This window comes from Quercus suber, unplaced genomic scaffold, assembly GCF_002906115.3.
Source record: "Quercus suber isolate HL8 unplaced genomic scaffold, Cork oak 2.0 scaffold_15, whole genome shotgun sequence".
Classification (NCBI taxonomy): Eukaryota; Viridiplantae; Streptophyta; class Magnoliopsida; order Fagales; family Fagaceae; genus Quercus; species Quercus suber.
Genome location: NW_027069480.1, coordinates 869,478 through 892,411, shown reverse-complemented (window position 1 = coordinate 892,411; position 22,934 = coordinate 869,478). Strand labels below are relative to the sequence as shown.

The 22,934-nt window shown below is 35.2% G+C and overlaps 1 protein-coding gene, 1 long non-coding RNA gene and 1 pseudogene across 2 annotated transcripts; 2 read left to right on the top strand and 1 right to left on the bottom strand.

Annotated features, from left to right (window-relative positions):
* The first annotated feature begins 8,585 nt into the window (after nt 1-8,585).
* LOC112017179 (uncharacterized) lies at nt 8,586-11,547 on the top strand. Its single transcript, XR_002883443.2, has 3 exons — nt 8,586-8,734; nt 9,589-9,630; nt 11,105-11,547. It is a non-coding gene; the product is annotated as an uncharacterized LOC112017179 (long non-coding RNA).
* A 5,164-nt stretch (nt 11,548-16,711) lies between these two features.
* LOC112017183 (uncharacterized) lies at nt 16,712-21,903 on the top strand. Its single transcript, XM_024049639.2, has 2 exons — nt 16,712-16,838; nt 16,951-21,903. The coding sequence occupies exons 1-2, from the start codon at nt 16,759-16,761 to the stop codon at nt 17,366-17,368; spliced, it is 498 nt and encodes a 165-aa protein (XP_023905407.1). The 5' UTR covers nt 16,712-16,758; the 3' UTR covers nt 17,369-21,903.
* LOC112017182 (F-box protein PP2-B1-like) lies at nt 19,129-19,685 on the bottom strand (annotated as a pseudogene).
* Nucleotides 21,904-22,934: the final 1,031 nt, after the last annotated feature.

The following is a 22,934-nucleotide window of genomic DNA, read 5'->3' as shown; positions in this document are numbered from 1 at the left end:
ATATAACATATAGAGACACACTCTAACCCAAAAGACCTAAGCCCAATGGGTATGTGCTCAATTATGTTATATTAACCACTCATTCTTCTCATCTTTATTCAATATGGGACTTCACTCACACGTGTAACCCAACACAAGGTCGATGGTGTGATAATGAAGAAAGCATTGCCCAAGCTGCTATATCTTACTTTGATAACATATATAGCTCCTCCCACCCCAGCCGGATTGAGGAAGTAACTAATGCTATTCCTTCTAAGGTGACAGATGAAATGAATGAAAGCCTAATAAGGGAATTCACTAGAGATGAAGTGGTAGTTGCTCTAAAACAAATCCATCCTAATAAGGCCCCTGGACCAGATGGTATATCCCCTATGTTTTTTCAAAAATATTGGAGTATTGTTGGCAACAACATTAATGATATGATCCTAATGTCCTCAACCATAACTTACCCATACCGGAGCTCAACAAAACTAACATCTCCCTAATTCCAAAAATAAGTAACCCCAAAAGAATGACAGACTTTCATCCTCTCAGCCTCTGCGATGTTGTCTATAAGCTCATTTCTAAAATACTTGCCAACTGTCTAAAACCTCTCCTACTCCATATTATATCCGAAAATCAAAGTGCCTTCACCTCTGACAAGCTCATCACAGATAATGTGCTAGTAGCTTTCGAGTTGATGCACTACTTAGAACATAAAACAGCGGGGAAAGAGGGTTTTTTGGCTGAAAAACTTGACATGAGCAAGGCGTTTGATAGGGTTGAGTGGGGTTTCATATCAAAGTCATGGAAAAAATGGGGTTCTGCAATAAATGGAGAGACTTGGTTATGCAATGCATTACATTAGTATTATACTCAGTCCTTATTAACGGGGTTGCTCATGGAAACATCCATCCTTCGAGAGGCCTCCATCAAGGTTACCCACTCTCCCCGAGCCTGTTTCTTTTGTGTACTAAAGGTCTTTCAACACTTATTCACTAGGCTACCAGGAATAAGCTCATCACAGGCATTTCCATTACTAGGGGTTGCCCAAAGGTGACCCACCTTTTCTTTGCCGATGACAACATACTTTTTTGTAAAGCATCATTGGAAGAATGCCACTTGCTAAGATCTACTTTAATGGAATATGAAGAAGCTTCGGGATAGAAAGTAAACAAGGACAAATCCTCCATCTTCTTTAGTCCTAATACAACCCAAGCAACTAGAGATGAGATTTTTAATATCCTTGGCCCTATGCAGAATTTGAGACATACTAAATATCTTGGTCTCCCCTTCCTTATTGGCAGGTCAAAAAAGCAAGTCTTTGCAATTTTAAAGGAGAGGGTTGGTCAAAAACTTGCGGGTTGGAAAGGTAAGCTTCTTTCTATGGGTGGAAAAGAAATTCTTATCAAAGCAGTGGCTCTAGCTATTCCAACATTCACTATGAGTTGCTTCCTACTTCCTCAAGGCCTATGTGATGACATGGAAAAAATGATAAAAAACTTTTGGTGGGGCCAAAGGCAGTAGGAAACAAAATTGGGTTGGGTTAGCTGGAAAAGGATGTGCAATCCAAAGGCAAGAGGTTGGTTAGCGTTCAGGAATTTGAAAGCCTTTAATCTAGCCATGCTTGCCAAGCAGGCTTAGAGAATTCTCAATAATCCGAGCTCATTGGTTGCAAAAGTGCTTAAAGCTAGGTACTTCCCCACAGGTAATCTATTAAATGCTAAGCTTGGTTCTTCCCCTTCTTATTCTTGGAGGAGCATCCATAGTAGTTTAGAAATTATAAGGCGGGGAACCCGGTGGAGAGTTGGTAATGGGAAGCAAATTCATATCTAGGAGGATAGATGGCTCCCAACACCTTCCACCTATAAAGTCATCTCTCCCCATATCCAAAATTTTGAATGCCCTATGATTTCATCTCTCATTGATCTGGTCTCTAGATGGTGGAAAGTAGAGGTTCTTCGTGCTACTTTTCTTCCTTTCGATGTGGAAACCATTCTGAAGATTCCGCTAAGTTATAACTTGCCAGAAGACAAGCTTGTATGGATAGGAAATAGGAAAGGTGAATTTTCGGTGAAAAGTGCTTATCATGTTGCCCATAGTATGATTGATGCTTCTAAAGAGGGAGAAAGCTCTTCTAGGGATCCTTATAGACATCTTTGGCGGAATTTATGGCATCTAAACCTCCCGGCGAAAATTAAAATTTTTCCTTGGAGGGCTTGTGTCAATGGTTTGCCTACCTATGATAATATAAGTAAAAGAGGGATCAATTGCAGCACTGCTTGCCCCATTTGTGGTTTGGAACCCGAGGATATCAATCACGCTCTCCTCCATTGTAAGGTGGCCTCCCTTGTTTGGAGTTTATGGCCAGATTATCCCAGATTATCCCAAGGTCACCATTGGTCTTTCTTAGACATGGCCTTGCATTTAAATCATTCAAATGCCTCATAGGCCCTAGATTTATTTTTTGTTTTATATTGGGCCATTTGGTCTAACATAAACAAATTAGTGCATAATGATTCTCTACTCTCCCCATCTCAGGTTTGGAGCTTGGCAAACAACACTTTGGAGGACTTCAAAAAGGCAGTTGCCTCCTTAGACATCCTTCCCCCAAGGCAGTCTCAAAATAGGTGGGCGGCTCCTCCTCAGGGTGTTTTCAAAGTTAATGTTGATGGGGCTACATCTAACCAAGGAAGAAATTATAGCATTGGAGTGATTATTAGGGATTGCCTTGGCCATGTTGTAGCAGCTCTTAGTAAATATCTGCCAGGATGTTTTGCTGTTGACCAGGTGGAAGTTTTAGCAATGGAGCAAGGAATTTTACTTGCCCTAGAGATGCATTTGCCTCGGGTCATTTTGGAGAGTGATGCCCTTGCTATGGTCCAAGCCTTGAATGATAACTCCACAGGAAGTGAGTTAGGCCATATATTACAAGGAATTCTACTGGTGTGTGATTCCTTTGAGTTCTGCATTTTTAAGCATGTAAGTAGAGATTTCAATGTTTTTGCTCATAAGTTGGCTCAACTGGCTCGAAGAAAGGAATCTACATGCTTGTGGAATGGGGTTTCTCCCCCTGCTGTTTCTTTGTTAGTCCATAATGACTCTTTGTATCTAGCATAGGGGCCTGTTGTTGTAGCCTCTCTGTTTCTGTCTTCTTGGTTTTATGATATAAATTTTCATTTTCAAAAAAAAATTACGCTTATTGACCAATACGAATACTTAAGCTCTCCGACTCTACCTTCTTTCTTCTTCTTCTTCTTCTTTTTAAGAAACAATAATATTGGAATCTTAAAAAAGAAACAATATTATTGAAGATATGGCTTTGAGTAAGAATCAACAACTTTTGTCTAAGATTGCAACCAATAATCGTCATGGTGAGAATTTTACTTCAAAGTAAGAAGAAAAAGATCCTAAACTCTTCCCCAAAAGGAAACAAAGAATTACTAACAATACCATAAACAGCTTGACATTCTAGCTAGGAATTGAAAGACCAAATAGGGAGTCACACTCACACAAGACGTTAGAAGACATTTAAACAACAGAAACTGGTACAGAGACCAAATAGGGAGTCACACGATAATCCACTGTCCAACATAGATTTTGAGGTGGGCTTGCATTGACTAGGATGCTCCACTGACTAACCCACCTGTCCGTCCTGAAACCAGCCCACTTAGCGCTACCAGTCCCAATAATTTTGCCAGTTTTCTGATAACCTTTCTTCAGCTCCTCTTCTTCGTAATATTCAACACTGCAGTGTAGGATCATTAGCAGTTGGGTCCTTGAACTTATAAGAAAATGTTAGCTTTCCTTGTCCTTGCTCCGTCGCATTACTCTCATTCGAATAAGTGTCAACACTTGTACTCATTCATTTTTCATTTCCTGCAGCACCTTCCAGCAGTTCTGTGATGAGCACATGAACTTCACCGATATCTTTGTCCCTTAAACTGTGAGTACTCCGGCGCGACCTGAGTTTAACAACTAGCGCAAAAGAGTTCTCTTGGGCCATGGCTATGTCAATGTTGAACTTTTCCTTAAAGTTCTAGGTAGGATCCTGCGTGCATGCGCAATGATCCCTCGTTCGAGCCTTGGCGAGTACCAGGGATGGGAGGTAGGAGCACTCATGCGTTGTGCCTTACTGTTAGCTCTCTTGGGGTGCTAGGGTGAGGTCGGTGGCATCCCAGTCATAGTAGCTATGGCTCAATCCAACATTTCCTAGCATGAGGTGCCCCTATGGTCAAGTCCAAAGGGATGAGTTACACATGGTCACCCCCGGCCCCCTTTTTTTTCTCATAAAAAAAATATATTTAAAATTGTACTTGTTTTCAATGTAGTTATTCATCAAATTCGTACAGTTAAGTCTACTAAAACTAGCAATGATATCAGATAGAACTAGAAAGAAAGTTCCTAAATTAAAAGCATATTAAAATTAAAGATATGGAAAAAAACAAAAATAGAAAACTGAATTTAAAATTTAACTTAAAAATAAATTTATATTAAGTGCCTGTTTGGATACTGCTTATTTTGCTGAAATTGAAAACTTATTACTAAAAGTATTGTAGATAAAGATAAAAATTAGTTGAAATAGTACAGTAAGGTCTATAAATAGTACCAAAAAGTATAGTGAAGCCCATAAATAATAGAAAAAATAAACTAAATAGTGAAATAATTTTCATTTATAATTTGTATACGGAGGCTAATGATATGCTTAATTAGTCTCAACATCACGTATGACGGTTCTTGTCGTCACCGACAAAATGGTCCACAGCCCAAAAAAGTGTCATAATAATTAAGGAAGAAGAAAGTCAGCTTATATGGAGTAATTCCTAGGTACTTTAAGAGTATGGAGAATAGTGCTCCATTCTCTCACATTTATGGTGGAGTCCACTCATTAAATTCATGGTAGGGTCCACCATAAATGTGAGAGAAGGGAGCACTATTTCACTATATTCTGGGACTACCTAAGAATTTTTTGATTATATGAGCTTGCACATGGAAAAAGTCTAACAAATAAAGTAGAAGCTAGATGGAAAAAGTCTAACAAATAAAGTACAAGCTAGAGCACATGATAATACGTCGTTGGTGATCAATCCAACAAAGTACCTTCACCTACATCTCTACATCTACTTTCATGGGTCAAACATTTTTCCTATGGGAAATCTAAAACTAAGGCCCGTTCTGTAGACATGCGTTTAAATAATAGTTCTTAATTTTTTTGAAAATATGTGATTAAAAAAAAGTGTAAAAAAGTGTAAAATATTGTTTAAAAATTGAGAATATGTATTTAAACACATATACCAAACGAGTCCTAAATTTGTTATTTCATGGAAGACTTCAAATTCTACAATGCCTCTTTTATACAACTTGCTAGCCAATGTGCTTCTCTTCTTGAAGACCATCGAGCTTTATAATAAAAATATTATTCATAATTCCCAAGATACAGCTTATTTTGCTGAAAACTGAAAACTGAAAACACTGTAACAAAATAATTTTTAAATGTGTGAATAATGCCATGGGAACCATTTTTAATATTTTTTTTTCAGAATAAAGTCGTTGTGGGTCCCGTGAACAGTGTACGAACAGTGCGTGAACAGTGCATCCGATTACTATTCATTAATGAAATCACTGTGGATTTGCCTAATAGGCGCTAAAAAAAAAAAAAAAAAGGCAAACGTAGGAATGTGCTTCAACCAGACGCAAATCCAAACACACACTTAGTGTTTAAAAGACGTGGGTTATTGTGCACTTTCAGATCTAGAAAATAAAATTTAAGTACGTATCAAATTTTCTCTATCTTGTTCCTCATATTCAATATGTGGGCTTCAAAGGGTCTCTTGCATCTCTATTTACTTTCATTTGTTAGACATGTTATCTTTTCTTCTTTCTTAACAAATTTTCAACTTTTTATTATCTTTTCCTTATTTTTTTTTTTTCAAAAAAATACACAAAATCTTTGTGTGGTTTCCATTAAAACATGAAATCAATTTGAGGTATCAATGTTCTCTAAAAAAAAAAAAATTCAGCTTATTTAGTGGGATGAACTTTTAAATAGTTCCTCCCTTCTCAACTAGGTCTCCCTCTCTTACCTATAATATTTTAAAATCAAATCGGTCAGTTGAACTGGTTCAACTTAGGGTCCGTTTTGGTTCAACTTAGGGTCCATTTGGGAACATCTTATTTAGCTAAAATTGAAATTTTTTTGATAAAAGTGTAGAAAAAAAAAAGTTAAAAGTTAACTAAATAATATAACGGGACCTATAAATAATACCAAAAAATGCGAGACTCATAATAGTACAAAAAAAAGAAGCTAACAACTAAAATAAGCTGAGTCTTATAATCATTCATGTAAAAACCGGTAAAAACTAGGAACATGTCTCTTCTTTAAAATCAGAATTTTTTTTCAAAATAACACCAATATTGAAACAATTTTGTTAGTTATCATCATTTCTAAACTATTTAGCAAACTAACATGTCGAGAGTTAGGGACTTGAGATCACAGGCTTGATTTCAATGAAAATTCGCCTAGAACTTGAGTTTTAAACACTTGAGTTCCACAAAAGAAAAACCAAAAAGCTGAGATACCCCTTCTTCTTCTTCCTCTTCTCCCCCTCTGAAAACCATGACAACCCCTCTGGAAAAAAAAAAAAAAAATCTACGACAACCAAAGAGACAACAAAAACACAAACACAAACACAAACACAAACACAAACAAGGATCAAAGTAGAAATCACACAAAGGGCGACCAGCGAACCTAGTGAACGATGAACGGCGAACTCAATTGGCGACTAGTGAACCCAGCGACAAACCCAAGCAACAAAACCCACGAACCCAGGCGGCGAACCCACGACCCAGGCATCAAAACCCACGACCCAAGCGGCGAAACCCACGAACCCAAGCTCAGATTGAACCCACGACTCAGGCGAAAGTCATTTTCCACTTTGTTTCTCTTTTTTTTAGCTGTGCAAAGCAAGAACTCAGTGTATAATACTCGAGTTCCACCAGAAATCGTTTTTTACAGACTTGAGTTCCACTAGAAATCAATTCTTATACACTCGAGTTGCTACAGTGAACTCGAGTATATTATTCTCGAGATGTTAGTTTCATAAATAGTTTGGAAACTATGCTAACTAACAAAATTGTTTGAAAGTTGTGATTATTTTGGAAAAAAATTCCCAAATCATGCTTGCCCAAGAGATGGTTTTGTTTTGGCCCTTCCTTCCTTTTGTCTTAAAGTCAATATATATTTATTTGTTAAAAAAATGTTATTTTCAAAATACAAATCTATAATTCTAATAAGTTTCTAACCCAAAAATAATATATACACTACTATTGGGTTGCTGTTTATTATAGTAGATATATTATTTTATTCTATTATTTATATTATTTTATTGTGTTGAATGCTAAAATAAAACCACTAATATTGGCTATTTTGTAAATTGAAGTGGTAAAATGAATAAAGTAGATTTTCGTAGTGTCAAATTGCTAAAATTTTTGCACCACTAATGTTGTTGCTCTTAATGTGGTTTCTTGGGTGTCTCATAGATAAAGCAAAACACTTTGGACAAAGTTTGAAACACCACTTTCTTTTATATATTATATGTGTCAAATATTACAAATTTAAAAGTGTATTTAGTGGCAAATTATTTAAAATTTTAAATGGCATTACACATTGTACACTTTCAAGTCTAAAAAATAATATTTTAATTGGAATGAACCCTTAAACATCTCCTTCCTTCCTGATTGGGTCTCCCTCTCTTGCCCAAGAGTGGCTTTGGACCCTCCTTTTCTTGGTCAAAAATCAAAACTATACATAACTTCTCTTTTTCCTTTTGTAATTGGCTTTTTTTTTAAAGAAAAACCATTAGTAATTTTAGAAGAAAAAAAAAAGTGAAAGAAGTTTTTTTAATTAAAATTTATCTAAAATTTAGGAGCTATCTTATTTTCTAAAAAAAAAAAAATTCTTTAAATTTGAATTTGACAAAGAAACATGGAAGAGGGAGAAACATGGATTAAAAAAACTTTTTTTTATATTTAAATTTTAATCTAAAATGTAAATTTTACCCTCTAAGTTTGACTAAAATTCATTTTAATCTTCTAACTTTGTTTTTATTCAATTAATTCTCAAAGTTTTCAATTTATTCAATTTAGACATTTCTTCAATTTCATTGAAAAATTATGCAATTAATTAATGAAAAATATATTTTTCGAAAAAATATTTTCACATAAAAAATCAATAAAATATTTTTATCAACTTTATAGAATTTATAGAATTTTTTTTCAATGTGAGAAAAATATTTTTTTATGAAAATAATTTTAATTGAATAGTCGTATAGTTATTGCTTTTTATATATAAAAAAATTATTCATTTATTTTTTTGATACGAAAAAAATTATCTATTTATTACATTGGTAAAATAATGTTGCTTGGTCCGATAAATAAAAAGTAACTTTTTTTTTGGGATAGAAAAAAAGAAAAAAAAAGTAACGTCACCGAGCAATTAAAAAAAAAAAAAAGAAGGATACTCATTTTTTATTTTATTATAATACTCATTTTCTTTATTACAATATTATTTCTTTATTACAATACCGTTACAACCTATTTATATTCAAACACAAAATTAAACCGGCACAACCTTGTCTCTGTCCTAAACCCTCTCTCTCTCTCTCTCTCTCTCTCTACCTGTCTCTGAGTTGCTACCTTTCTCGATCTCGTGATTTTTATAACATCGGAGCGCGAGGATTTCTCAGATTTAATTCCGGTAAGTGTGTTTTTTTTTTTTCCCCAATGAAACCTTAACAATATTTCGGTAAAGTGTTTTTTCGCGTTCCTGATTCAGTTGGGTATTTTTACTTCTAAACCCTAATTCTATTATTCTGGGTTCTCTGGGTTTTCTAAATATGTTTAATTTTTTAGGTTAAAATCATTTTATTTAAACAATGCTATTGATTTAATGAGTAATTTTATTCATTTACTCCTGGTTTTGAATTAGTTTTGGTTTTTTTTTTGTTTTTTTTTTTAATTCATATTTTATGTTCTTGGTGAAATAACATAATTGACCTGAACAAGTTTTTGGAATTTTAATCTAGTATTACAATTCGTTCTTATTTGCTTTTGGATTTACTTTTTTTTTCTTTGTTAATTCGAATTGGGTATTGCTTTATTTATTTATTGGTAAGTTACGCACACTGTCATGTTCTCGAGTCCATAACCTGGCCCTCCATCCCATTATTATGGCAGGAGGATGTGCATTTTGTGTTAAGAGTTTAGTGGCAAGATGATCTTTGAATTAAGTGTGTTGTGTGCGCTATAAAGTATGAAATTTGAGCAATTTTTCACCATGAGTTTCACTAGATATGCATGTGCATTGTTGTTGTTGTTGTTGTTTTTTTTTTTTTTTTTTTTTTTTTTTTTTTAAATTATATAGCATTTCTTATTTTCAAGCACATATTCTAAGAATGATTTTGCTCTCTTAAAATGATTCAGACATAACCCACTGTATTTTTGTCTTAGATCAGGGAGCCATTGATTACTGTCATTAGGAGATAAGTCATTAATGTGAGTATTAGAGATTGAACACCATTTTCTTATGCATTCATTGTATTAATTATGCAGGTGATATCACTGCAATCGCACTGCGGTAGAGGCTTATTTCTTGTAAGTTACCACTTATCCTAATCGTTATACTATTATTCTGCAAAAAAGCACCGCTCCACTAACTTTTTCATACTTTCTTAATTTTACAAAGCTTTCTGCCTGATAGTTTTGTATTTTGTTAGATTAATTCACAAAAAACTAGTTTGGTAAGTTAATAAATTCTATAAGAATTATATCTAAACTAGTTTAGGACACATCTTTACCCATAGTTGGTGCCTAGATTGCCTATTGTTGCTGATAGGCAAATTTTTACTCATTAAAAGAATGAGGTTCATTTGGCCCACTTTCAACTTTAAAGCACAACAGAAACTTAGGGCAATGTGGTCCAACCTAACTCAATTGGCACCTCCTCCCTTTATACATTCTAGGTGGAGGGTGAGGTGGGTTCAAGATTCATCGGGCGTGTGTGTAACTTGCCAATAAATAAAAAAATGCATATTTGAATAAGTGTTTCTATCTATAAGATAATAAAATACACATCAACATCAAAGGGGTTTGAGGGATAACCCTGCGGCTCCTTCCTTTCTTGTGGTGCTGGGGCACTATGGTTCAAACTCCACCAGCCCCCTCCCCCTCTTTACCTATCCAAAAAAAAAAAAAAACTGTACACATCAACATGAAGGTTTATTTATGCTTCAATTGAGGTTGTGGGTTTAAGATTCATCGGGTGCGTGTATAACTTACCATAAAAAAATGCATATTTGAACAGTCTATCTATAAGATAATAAAATACACATCAACATGAAAGGGGTTCAAGAGATACCCTGGTGGTTCTAGCCTATCTTGTGGTGCTTGGGCACTGTGGTTTAAACCCCACCAGCCCCCTCCCCCTCTTTACCTATCCAAAAAATAAATAAACTATACACATCAACATGAAAGCTATTTATGCTTCCATCGATTTCCAAGTGTGCCATCTATAAGATAATAAAATGCATGAAAAGGGTTTGAGGGATACCCAGGTGATTCTAGCCTTCTTCTAGTGTTTGGGCACTGTGGTTCAAACCCCACTAGCTACCCCCCCCCCGTCTTTACCTATCCAAAAAAATTGTACACATTAACATGAAGGCTATTTATGCTTCCATTAGATGGTACACATGTTGATGTGGTGGAAGAAAGGGCAATACAACCCAAAATGTGACGGTTGCATGTGACACGGGCAATACAACCCAAAATGTGACGGTTGCATGTGACACTAATATTCTATTCGCACTTGTCTTGATGAGATGGGAAAGTTGGCAAACAACACACATTTTTTATGTAATTTGTAAACCATAATTAAACTTTCCAAAGCCACCACCAAGTTCAAAATTGGTTGGTCAATTGTTGGTTACAATGATATCTTTTGTTTGTGAATATGAAAGTACTATATGATATATTTATTTATTTTATGGGGAAATACTATCTAGTTGATTCTAGATACCCCATGATGAAAGGCTATATGCAACCACAAGGGGTCTAACACACCATCTTGCAGATAATTGATGAAGAAGCGGAGGACTAGAGGATTAAGAGACATTCAAGAAAATATTCAAAGACTTTTTGCATCTACTACTATGCCTTTTCATAATTTTATCAAAATATATGATAAGGGGTTCAAGTGATAGCCCAGCCATACTGGCATCATTTTATGGTGCCCATGTCTGTGATTTGAATCTCCTCTCTCACTTATCTGTTTAGAGCTTTGCTCTTTGCCACTGTCCCCCCCCGGGGGTCTTTTCCTCTTGGGACGTCTGGCTTAGAAAGCAGCTTTTTGCTTTGTTTGTGGTAGTATTGAAATGAATTGGTCATTTGTTGATGTTATTCTGACGGACTGTAGATTGACTTGATTTTTTTATTGTAATTTTCTCTTAGGGGCTATGTTCTCCTCAGCATATACTCTCTGTAAATATTTTATTATCAATATACCATCTTTATATATAGACAAAACTTAGGTACAGTACCTTAGGGGCTGTTCTTTAGGTTTTCCTCTTAAGATTTAGCCATGTGGTTACTTAAACTAAAAAATACACTTCTATCCTATGAGAAAAAATTTACATGGCAGAATCTTAAAAGGGAAACCTAAGGAACAACACCTAAGTACTGTATCTAAGTCATGCTCTCTCTCTCTCTCTCTATATATATATATATATATATGAATTGAGTTCAAATTACAGCTAGTGTAACTCTAAGTAATATTACACCACTTGATAACTTATTATTAGATGCGAATTTTGACAAATCTTCTGTTGGATTACATTATATTCATATACTATTCATATCTGTAAAATTTCATGGTGATTAAAGATTAACAGTCATGTAACGAATCAATTATATAAATTCAAGTTTTTGTAATTTAAAATAATTCATAAAAGATGAGTTTATAGATTACATGGTAAATAACATCTGATTGACATGAAAATTGGCATGCATGGTAAGCACATATAGAACATGTAATTTAACGGTGAGATTCTTAAAATATGAATTTAATAACAAGTTATTGGGTAGTGTAACATTGTTTAGAATTACACTAGGTGTAACTTGAACCTAACACTATATATATATACACACATGGATTATTGGTATAAACTTGATTTTTTTTTTGTTGTTGTTGTTGTTGTTGTTGTTGTTGTTTAATCTTTTTATCTCATTTAAAAGTAGTGAATATCAAATTAACTTAGGAATAGTGACATAGGACAAGGGGAACAAATAAAACCTAATTTATAACTCTTGGGGCAAATTTGGATAGCTTGGGTTTTGAAGAATTAGTGTTAGGATTTTGTGGGGAATAAGCTAGAAAATAATTGGGATTATAGGGTTTCCAAGGGAGTAAGGCTTAGTAGGATTTAGGGATGAAACAAAGGAGAACAATCAAGCTTTGGGTGGCTGTTCCTATTTTGCTATAAACAGTAAATAAAATAAAAGATAAATTCTAGGTATCACACCTAGGATTCCTTGGTATCACACCTCAGAGAAGGTTGCATTCATAGCTCTTAAATTCTAAAACCATTCATCATTTTAATAGAAAGAATTACAACTCTTTAAATAGAAGTCTAATACCTAATCTTAGTTGAACTAGGATTTCTTAAAACCCTATTAAGACTTAGATTTGGACTTCTTAGGCTTTTACTACTAAACCCAATTAAATAACTAAACTTAAATAAAACTCAAAAGAAGATCTAATAGACTGTTAGCACAACTCATTTCAGCATGCAATGAAATTACAAAATTACTCCTGATAAATAAAATAAAATAAAATAAAATATAATTAATCTGTCTTCTCACTAACTCCTTCATCAAATAGGCATAGCTTAAGTCTTAAGGCATAATGACGATCTCCTAAAGATAAACTTTATGAGGAATAATGGCATTTAAGTTGCATCTAATTCATAAAGATAATGGTTTGGCCCATTGTCAGTTTCGTTGTGATTTTGTGATAGAATTTGAATAAGATGGTGAATTTGGTGGTAAGGGCCATAGGTATGAAAGCCTTTATTCTTAGTGTTTATATAGAGTAAACACAAAGCCCGTTCTTAGTGTTTAAAGAAAAGCAAAAAATCTCATCAAATCAAAGCAAAGCACGGTCTATTTTTACTTAGCCCCTAAGCACAATGGGCTAGGCATAATGGGCTATTAACTAGTTAACGAGCTGGGTTGTACTGGGCTAAAAGAGAAAACCCCGGCCCATGGGCAATGCCCATTCTGTCTTTAATGGGCTAGGTTACCGGGTTGGGCCTAATGGACTACCCATTAACTTATGTTAGCTTAGTATTTTATTATTTTTATAAGGAAAGAATCAATTTTTTATAAGAGAATAATCAATTTATTTTTTTAAAGGAAAGAACAAAGAATTTAATACTTCATTACAGTTTTTTTTTTTTAATGGAAACATATTTAATTTTTTTTTTTTATTAAGGCTTTAACTAGTTTTTTTTTTTTTTAATCTTTAATTAAAAAAAAAGTCAAATGGTTAATTCAAATTTGCTAGACTATTAGAAAAATATATATTTATTAAACTAAGTTTAGCACAATTACTTTAAGTATCTTAGTGGTTGAGGGAGTTCTCTCAAAATTAATCCTTTATATATTTTCTATATATTTTTGTTATGAATTCTGAGTTATTAGACTGGACAATGGATTGAACCAACGGGCTGGGCTATTAGGCTAGCCCACTAGGTGCCCATGGGCATAAAAACTAGCCCACGGCCTGACCCACTAGGCTAGTGGGCTACCCATGGGCCTCAATAACAATGAGCTAGGCTGCTCATTAGCCTAGTGGGCCGTTGGGTTTCTGGGTCGGGTCGTGGCCATGGGTTATTTGATGACCCTTAGTTAGACACTTAGACATGTTATCTTTTCTTCTTTCTTAACAAATTTTCAACTTTTTATTATCTTTTCCTTATTATTATTATTTTTTTAAAAAATACACAAGATCAATTTGAGGTATCAATGTTCTCTCTCTCCAAAAAAAAAAAAAAAAATCAGCTTATTTTAGTGGGATGAACTTTTAAATATTCCCTCCCTTCTCAACTAGGTCTCCCTCTCTTGCCCACACTATTTTAAAATCAGATCGATCAGTTGAACTGGTTCAACTTAGGATTCATTTCGGTTCAACTTAGGGTCCATTTGGGAACATCTTATTCAGTTAAAACTAAAATTTTTTTGCTAAAAGTGTAGGAAAAAAAAAGGGTTAAAAGTTAACTGAATAGTATAATGGGATCTATAAATAATATCAAAAAATGCGAGACTCATAAATAGTACAAAAAAAAAGCTAAAAACTAAAATAAGCTGAGTCTTAGGGTGTTTTTGAATATTGTCTATTTTGCCGAAACTAAAAATTATTGCTGAAAGTACTGTAAATAAAGTTAAAAGTTAGTTGAAATAGTACAATGGAGCCATGAATAGTGTTAAAAAATATAGTGAAATCTATAAATAATAGCAAAAATAAATTAAATAATGAAATAATTTTCATTTTTCATTTTTACCTGAATGGACGATTATAATCATTCATGTAAAAACCGGTAAAAACTAGGAATATGTCTCTTTAAAATCATGCTTGCTCAAGAGATGGTTCCTTTCCTTTGTCTTAAAGTCAATATATATTTATTTATTAAAAAAAATGTTATTTTGAAAATACAAATCTATAATTCTAATAAGTTTCTAACCCAAAAGTAATATATACACTACTTCAAGGGGCCCAATAAATATAAAAACTTAACCTTTTTGCCGAAAAAGACAAGAAAACACTGACAAGATTTCAAGAAGAAGCGGAAATGGTCCGGAGAAGAAGAAAAAGAGTTGGGTTGGACCATGACCATGGCGGTTTTCTGTAAGTACTGACAAAGTGAAACCTTGAAGCCAATGTTATGTCATCGAGGATCCCATAATTTCCATTTCTCTTCCTACCCATTATAGAACTTTTTCCCCTCTGGTCCCTTTTCAAAAATCAAAACTTGATGATAAAAAATAATAAGCCTTTCTCACAGTACTACTCTAGTCTCTTTTTTGCATGCAACTTTGACAGAGAATGACAATTACAAAAAACCAACACTAGTTGGTGATTCTAGTACCGGAACAATGTAGTAATTAGAAAGAATGCTACAAAAAGGGTCATGTTTTGGCTGTTAATAAGCTGAAAAGGCTCCACCATTGGGCTGATGATAGCTTGATTATCTTGTGTTAGGATCCTACACTAATTGATATGGTTTTAGAGAGATCAAAGAGTTAAGAGAGCTAGACAAGAAAAGTAAGGGGCCTGTTATTGCTTGATTCTTCGGTTGCTTAAGTATGGGCAATTGGGTCAGTGTCACTTATGACTTATCTACTTTCCCTGTTTTGTTCTGTCACTTAAACTGTTATAGGTTGGTTCCTCTTTGGAAGTTGGAACTCAAAAGCAGGAAATATTTATTCCCACATCACTGTTGAATTTATTTTCGTGGAACAAAAGAGTCTGCTCATATGTGTTAAGTTTGCATATTTTAAGATGAACTTGCTAGCAATCTGAATGGAAAGCTTTTTAATTAAGAATCTTGAAGCAAATTAATTTTCTGGAACAGTCCCTCCGGAATTTAGGAATTTGGTTAACTTAGAAACCTTGTAAGTTCTAAGCCATTTTTGTTACTTGTATGTACTAGTCAATTTATCTTTCTGAATGTTAATTTGCCTATTTGAGCTGAACCTGCAATTTTGTGTTGCCGTTGCTCTGTTTGTTCTGGTTTGCTGATATGTCTGCCAGTTGTAACTTTGTGTCCATGAAAGTTTTCTGAATTATACCAAAAAAAAGAAAAACAACTTTCAATTGATTAGTAACAAGCTCCTAGCTTTTTGACTGCTCACTAACAACTCAGTTGTTAGTCACATGCTCATATGAATTATTATAGGTGCTATTAGCAAATTAGTTATAGGTACATACATAGCAATATCCCCCATTTGCTATCATCTAGCACACACATATATCTAATACCTACTACACAACCTTAACCAATGCCAAACTGCACACTGCTGCAATGCTCCACTGATACTACAACACAGCTCCAGGCTATAATTATGACTGTTAGTAATGCTTTATTGGGCTCCAGCACCATATAGAAACAGTAACTTGGCATCACAGAAACTTAACAGTTGAAATTTCATGACACTTAAATCACTTGAACACTGTGCACTTGCTATAGGACACTAGCAAGGCACGGTACTAACATGCTCCATTGAGCAGCAGAAGCAGCATGCACAGCAAACTGCACACACATGAGCTCACTGCAGCAGTCACTAACACAGCATACAGCAGCAAAGCAGAATCAGGGCACTTACACACTGGCCTCTCAGCCCAATCAGCAGCATCAATAGCACAGCACCAGCATTAAGCATGACAGTAAGCTAAGCTAATGTCTCATAGTAGACACAACCTTAGCACAACAGCGCATTAGGTTCCTAACATCATTGTAGTTGCCAATAATAATATGGATAAGGCCTGCCAATGACAGCTTTGAAGAAAATAAACAAAAAAAAACAATGTGGAAATGAATTCTACTTATAATTACTTGTGAAAATAAATTCTACTTCAAATTACTTGCCATGTGACTCTAATTACTTTCCATGTGACAAAATGACAGACAAAAGTTTTTCCCTGGGAGAGCCAGGATCATTGTTGAGCTGATGGATACTAGAAAGCTTTCTGAGTGTGAATTGGATGATGTCTACAAGTTCCATAGAAAAGATGCACAGAAAATGACAAGGTAAGTATGGCAACATGTATTTGCATAATCATGATTTTTTTTTTTTCCATTAAGTTTTATGTTATTACATACCACAAAAACTTCTCTTCTCATATGAGATTTTCATTAACAGGATAGCATCCCAATACTCAAGAGCAGCCAATGATGCATATCAAAGAGGTGATTGTGTTTCCAGTTATCATTACTCGTTGATGGCTCAAGAAGCACAATTCGCTGCTAACTGTCTCAACGCTAAGGCAGCCACGAAAATATTCAAATATGTGAATAGCACAGAAGACTTATGGAAACTGGATTTGCATGGTCTTCATGCACATGAAGCCATTCGAGCTTTGCATTGCCGTCTACAACAAATTGAATTATCAGGGCAGAGGCCAAAACCATTAGAGGTCATCACGGGTAGAGGTAAACACAGCCAAGGAGCTCCTGTCATTCCAGCAGCTGTGAGGAACTACCTTAAGGAATGCAAATACTATTTTTATGATTTGCGAGCAGGGGCAATAGCAGTTCGGCCCAAGTTTGTAGAAAGCTAAAGTGAAGAGAAAAAAGCTAAAGGGAAAAAAGAAGAGTTGTGATAAAGCCTTGATAAGGTGCCAGCCTCAGTAAGGGGAATTTATTCATCAATGAACCAAGCAGTTTCCGAAATTCCTGTTCCTGCAACCGCTACTGATGGTGGTTCTCTGAGTGGAGCAGTTGAAAAAACTGATGACAGGGTAGTTACAGATGATGTCAGGGGTACTGAGAATGTTCCGGTTGTTTTTCGGGCTCACATATTACTCTGCAATGTATTATTGTGCAAATGGGTTGGACAAATCTTCTCAAACTGAGAACAAGCGTCCAAAACTTGAAAAATTAAAAAGATCCCAAGGTTCTGTTTTTACCCGAAAACTTCTTGCTATTGCTTTTGCTGTGAATAAGTTGGTCTTTGTGGTGGTCTTGCTTTGTATTGGTCTGCAGATGTGGATCTTACAGAATTATCTTATTCTCGGTCTCATGTTTATACTGTTATAAATGATGTTGGTGGTGCTTTGCGCTTTACTTGTTTTTATGGCCAACCAGATTCCTCAAAACATAAGGAGAGTTAGTCGCTGTTAAGGCATTGCATGGAATTCAGTCTTTGCCACGGTTATGTGCAGGTGATTGTAAAGAACTCTTGGGGCCTCATGAACATTTGTAGGTGCTGTTAGACTGTCATGGCAATTTAAATAATTTAGGAGAGCAATGGAGGATTGTGCTAAGTCTGGGTTGGACTTTAGAGGCTCCCCTTTCACTTGGTGTAAAAATCATTTTGATTCTACTTGTACTTGTGCTCGCCTGGATAGGGCATTGGCTTCTGCCTCTTTGATTGAGATGTTTCCTTCTACTGTTGTTGAGCATGTTCCTTCAACTGGTTCAGACCACTCTGTTATTTTTATTTGTCTTGACTCTGGTCCTTCAGCAATGTACAAGGAAGCCTTTTAGTTTTGAAATGGCTTGGTTATCTAATCCAAGTTGTGAAGCACTAATTGAGGAGGTGTGGACTTCTGTGAATGTGATGGGCAGCCCCTTGTAGAGCATTTGTGAACATTTGTAGGCCTGTAGAAGATGTTGGCAGAGACTTTGCTTTGGTAATATTTACTATCAAATTTATACAGGACATCAAGAACTTCAGGTTATTGATCACTCTCCCAATCCTGTGATTGGTGTGCAAGCTAACACTTTAAAGAAGCAGATTGAAGACTTTTTGGATAAAGAAGAAGCAATATGGTGCCAGTGCTTGAGGGTTAGAGACGATATGAGTAGAGCTTGCACACGTCCAACCCCATTCAACCAGGTGTATCCCTGATATTGCACACTCTCTCTCTCTCTCTCACACTCACACACACACATGCATATATAACATTTTATATGAATTATATTTTTATATCAATGAAAATAATCTAGTCACAGTGCAAACAAAAAATTAATCATTTTACTTTACTAATGAATATCTATATATAAAAGAAAAATTATAAAAGAAAAAGTAATAAAAATAGATGAATAAAGCATAGACTTCCATTCGATTTATTGGCTGAAATCCATGTTCCAATTACAAGAATAACCAAAGAGACATAAAATTTTAAAACCCACCCATGCAGGATGATTTTTGAGTTACAGGTGTTTGACATGCTTTTGTCATCTTTGCACCTGGTACCATCACAATGTGCTGTACTAATGCTATATATCTCGCTTCTAATATTTTTTTCATCACAAGGCCATCTGATATCCCATACCACATTCTTTGCCTTTTCTTCAATCACCTTACTAAATTGAATCAAAACAACAAAATTCTATTAAGGTTTAGCTTTATCTCAATCCCTTGAAGAATGAGGCCACCCTTCCAGTCACCATCTTTGACCTCCAAAATGCTCGTTTCAAGTTCTCCATGATCTTCCCCTGACTCATTGAAGAACTCACCCAACTCAGTCTCCAGCCACCCATCTACTCTTTCCTTGGAATACTTAAGGCCATTCAGTTCCTCATTTTCTCTAGGCTGTGGCTGTGGTGCGTGAAATCCCATAATGCTGCTGCAGCAGCTGTTAAAAAACCCAACTTGCATTGGTAATATCTGGTATCACAGCCTCTGCCCTCTTTCTGCATACAAATAGACAGACTGCTTATGAATTTCTCCTCCAACAAGTCCAAGCACGGCCTCAATAGGTTGGAATTCAAAATTTCAAATCCATATGATGCTGTAGTTGTCTTGAACTCAAGGTAAGCTGTATACAGTGTGGCCAGGGACAGCATACAAGTGTTAATCCTGCCACAGATTTCCAGCCAACACACACTGGTAAGTTCAACCACCTTAGGGAACCTGTTTAATTTGTGCATGTAATTGAAGAAATCAGCTAATCATAAAAAGCACGTATGCTGCTTGAGTAGTTGCCTTCTTGGGCTTAAAAAATAAATTTGACAAAACTTTTATTAAAAAAAAAAAAAAATTAACACTTTAAAAAATTGTACATAAGTTAAATGAACCCTGAAAACTGGCACAAAACTCTGTCAAAAAATGCTGAGTGCTTATAATAATAGTTACATAATTTATTTATTTATTTTTTTTAATTATGAGTAAAGCTTTATGATCATGTTGAGTGGTCTTTTCTAAGAATGATGGTGCAGAAGTTAGGCTTTGGTGAGAGCTGGATCAATTTGGTTCTGGAGTGTATCCTCTACTCCTACATACTTGGCTTTCATCAATGGTTCTCCAAAAGGTTTTTTCAGTTCTAACAGAGGATTATGCCAAGATTACCTTATCTCCCCATATATCTTTCTTCTTTGTGCAGGACTATCAAGCCAATTAACACAATCTTAGCAAGCCAAATGGTTATCTGGAGGTGCTGCTAGTTGTGGAGGACCTTGTTTGAATCATTTATTCTTTACAGATGATTGTGTCATCTTTAGGAAAGCATCAAGTCCGACTTGTGATGAGATTCTTCATGTTTTTGGCTGTTATGAGAAACTTTCAGGTCTGGTTGTTAACAGAGCAAAAACCCAATTTTTCTTCAGTTCAAATGTGCAACAATCTGACTGTGATTTATTTTCAACTCAATTGGTTGGTCAAGAAACAAATAGTTTTGATCGTTATTTGGGGTTCCAGCTTTTACTGGTTGCTCTAGACGTGCTGCATTTGAAGATTTAAAACCCCAAGTTTCGAGTAGACTATATGGTTGGAAGGAGAAGAATCTGCCTATTGTTGGGAAGGAAGTTTTGATAAAGTCAGTCATACAAGCCATCCCTTCCTATGTTATGAGTTTCTCCCAACTACCTGTGAGGTTATGCAAGGAACTCACTCAAACGCAGCTGCTTATTGGTGAGGGCAGAAGTATTCAGAACAGAAGATGCATTGGGCTATGGGACAACTTATGTGTTTCTAAACACAATGGTGGATTGGGTTTCAGAGAGTTGCAATCTTTTAATCTTGCTATGTTGGCTAAGCAAGGGTGGAAAATTTTGAATGATCTAGACTCAATCTTAGCAAGAATTTGGAAGACCATGTAATATCCTCAGTGTTCTTTCCTTCAAGCCAAGCTGGGTCATGCTCCATCATATACTTGGCAAAGTGTATTAGCTGGAAGGAAAATACTGAAACAGGGATTGTGTTGGGGGATTAGAAAATGGGGAGACTGTATTTTCAAAGATAGATGGCTTCCTGCTGCTGAATCTCATCAGATACTATCACCTGAAGTACTTTCATCCTGAAGCTAAGGTTGCTGAGTTGATAGATATGGATACTCATTTCTGGAAGCTTGATCTTTTAAGGCAATCATTTATGCCTCATGATATTTAGAAGATTCCAATAGTCCCATATGTTTTAGTATTGTTTGGAGTTGAAGATAGAAGTTCTGGTGCGGGAATCTTTGTCTAATGCTGAATCCTCCTCAACTGGCTTATTGAGCACGAGCTTATGAAATTAGAGTTGGCATCTACTTGTGTGCGTGCAAGGGAACTTTACCAGCGAAAGACAACCTGCAATGTTGAAAGATCTTTATGGAGAGTACCTGTGAACATTGAAAGGCTCATCAAGAAACCTATTCATGCATTATGGTCATACGTGCTCAATTGGTTTGGCAGGAGAGAACTTTACAATTGGACCCTGTAACAAGGGATTACGCTGGTGGCTGCTTCATGAGCTATTTGATCAATTATGGTCCAATGAGCTGTGTTTGTTCTGCACAATTGTATGGACAATCTGGACTGTTCGAAACCTGTGCCGAGTGGATGGGCTGTGGCGAGATCATTCTGTCATACTTCAGCAAGTTGTTCAGCACTTTTTAAGGAATACTCGATAGTTATTCTGATTCAGACTCAACAACAGCAGACTCACCATTAGATACCTCCCTCTCCAAAGTTTCCTCCATCACAAGGCTACTTAAAGCAAATTTTGCTTGTTGCAACTTGCAACTGTCGTTCGGACTTGAAAGCAGGGTTGGGGATAATTGTTCATGACTATGAGGGATTGGTCCAAGCTGTCTTTTTTTCACCGCTTCAAAGCTAAAGGCTGTGAGACATGCCGTTTTAGAGAATATTCTTTCAACTACTTGTTGATTTAGATGTAGCATGGATTTTCTTAGTGCTGTAATCAGTTAACTGTGGTTAAGTTAGCTGTTATTGCAGTTTGTTAAGTTGTTAGAATCTCTTACTTAGATAATTATTTTTCATTCTGCTAGAGGTAATTTGACTTTGTTGGAAGATTTTTTTTCTTGATTAGTGTTTTATTTCACTGTAAATTGTATAGTTTTATCAATTAATGAGAATTGTGTATTTTCTTGTGGCTGGATTTGTGGCATCCTGTTGATATTCCTTATACCAAGTACGGTTACAGAGTAGTATATGATATCGCAAGTGGAGTAACCGCACCCAAACCGATCAAAACCGTCTACAAAATGGAGTAACCGCACCGGGCAGTGTGTGGTTTTATGATAAAAAAACTGCACAAAACTCCGCCACATTTATATATATATATATATAAGAAATAAGTGACCAACTCAGCCTTAGTGCGTTTTAATTTCATGTTAAAAACGGCTTCATTTTGATTAAATACAAAATCAAAAGTTCAAAACCTCAATAACTTCTCAATCTCATGCTCACACTCTCACTCTCACAAAATCAAAAGTTCAAAAGTTTAATATTATTTTTTCATTGTGTATATTTTTGGTATTTTTAGTTTACTGTCAATTTGTCTCATATATATATATATATATATTGTCTTGTATATATTTGTGTTACTTTTTTTTTGTTACATAGGTTATATATTTTTTTAAACTTACTATCATATTGCCATCGTTATTAATAATAAACTAGTAATTGGCCATGACATATTGAAAAATGTACCATTCCAAAACCAACCAAACTGTACCTTGTACACCGCACTAAAATGCATATCTGACCGGCAAAACTGAGGTCCACAAACACCCCTAACCACTAGTACTATTCTACAAATAAATTTAAGAATGGGAATTGGGTATTGGAATCAAAGAGACAGAGTCAACAACTAAATTCCATAAAAAGATAATAATAATAAAACTCAATTGCTTAAACAAAGTAGGTTTGAAAATGAGAAAACAAAAATTATTCAACTAC

Bases quoted from the DNA above. Each gene is read 5' to 3' on its own strand.
- LOC112017183 (XM_024049639.2), top strand. From the start codon at position 16,759: ATGGATACTAGAAAGCTTTCTGAGTGTGAATTGGATGATGTCTACAAG. The intron at 16,839-16,950 runs GTAAGTATGGCA...TTTCATTAACAG, and splicing joins GATGCACAGAAAATGACAAG to GATAGCATCCCAATACTCAA.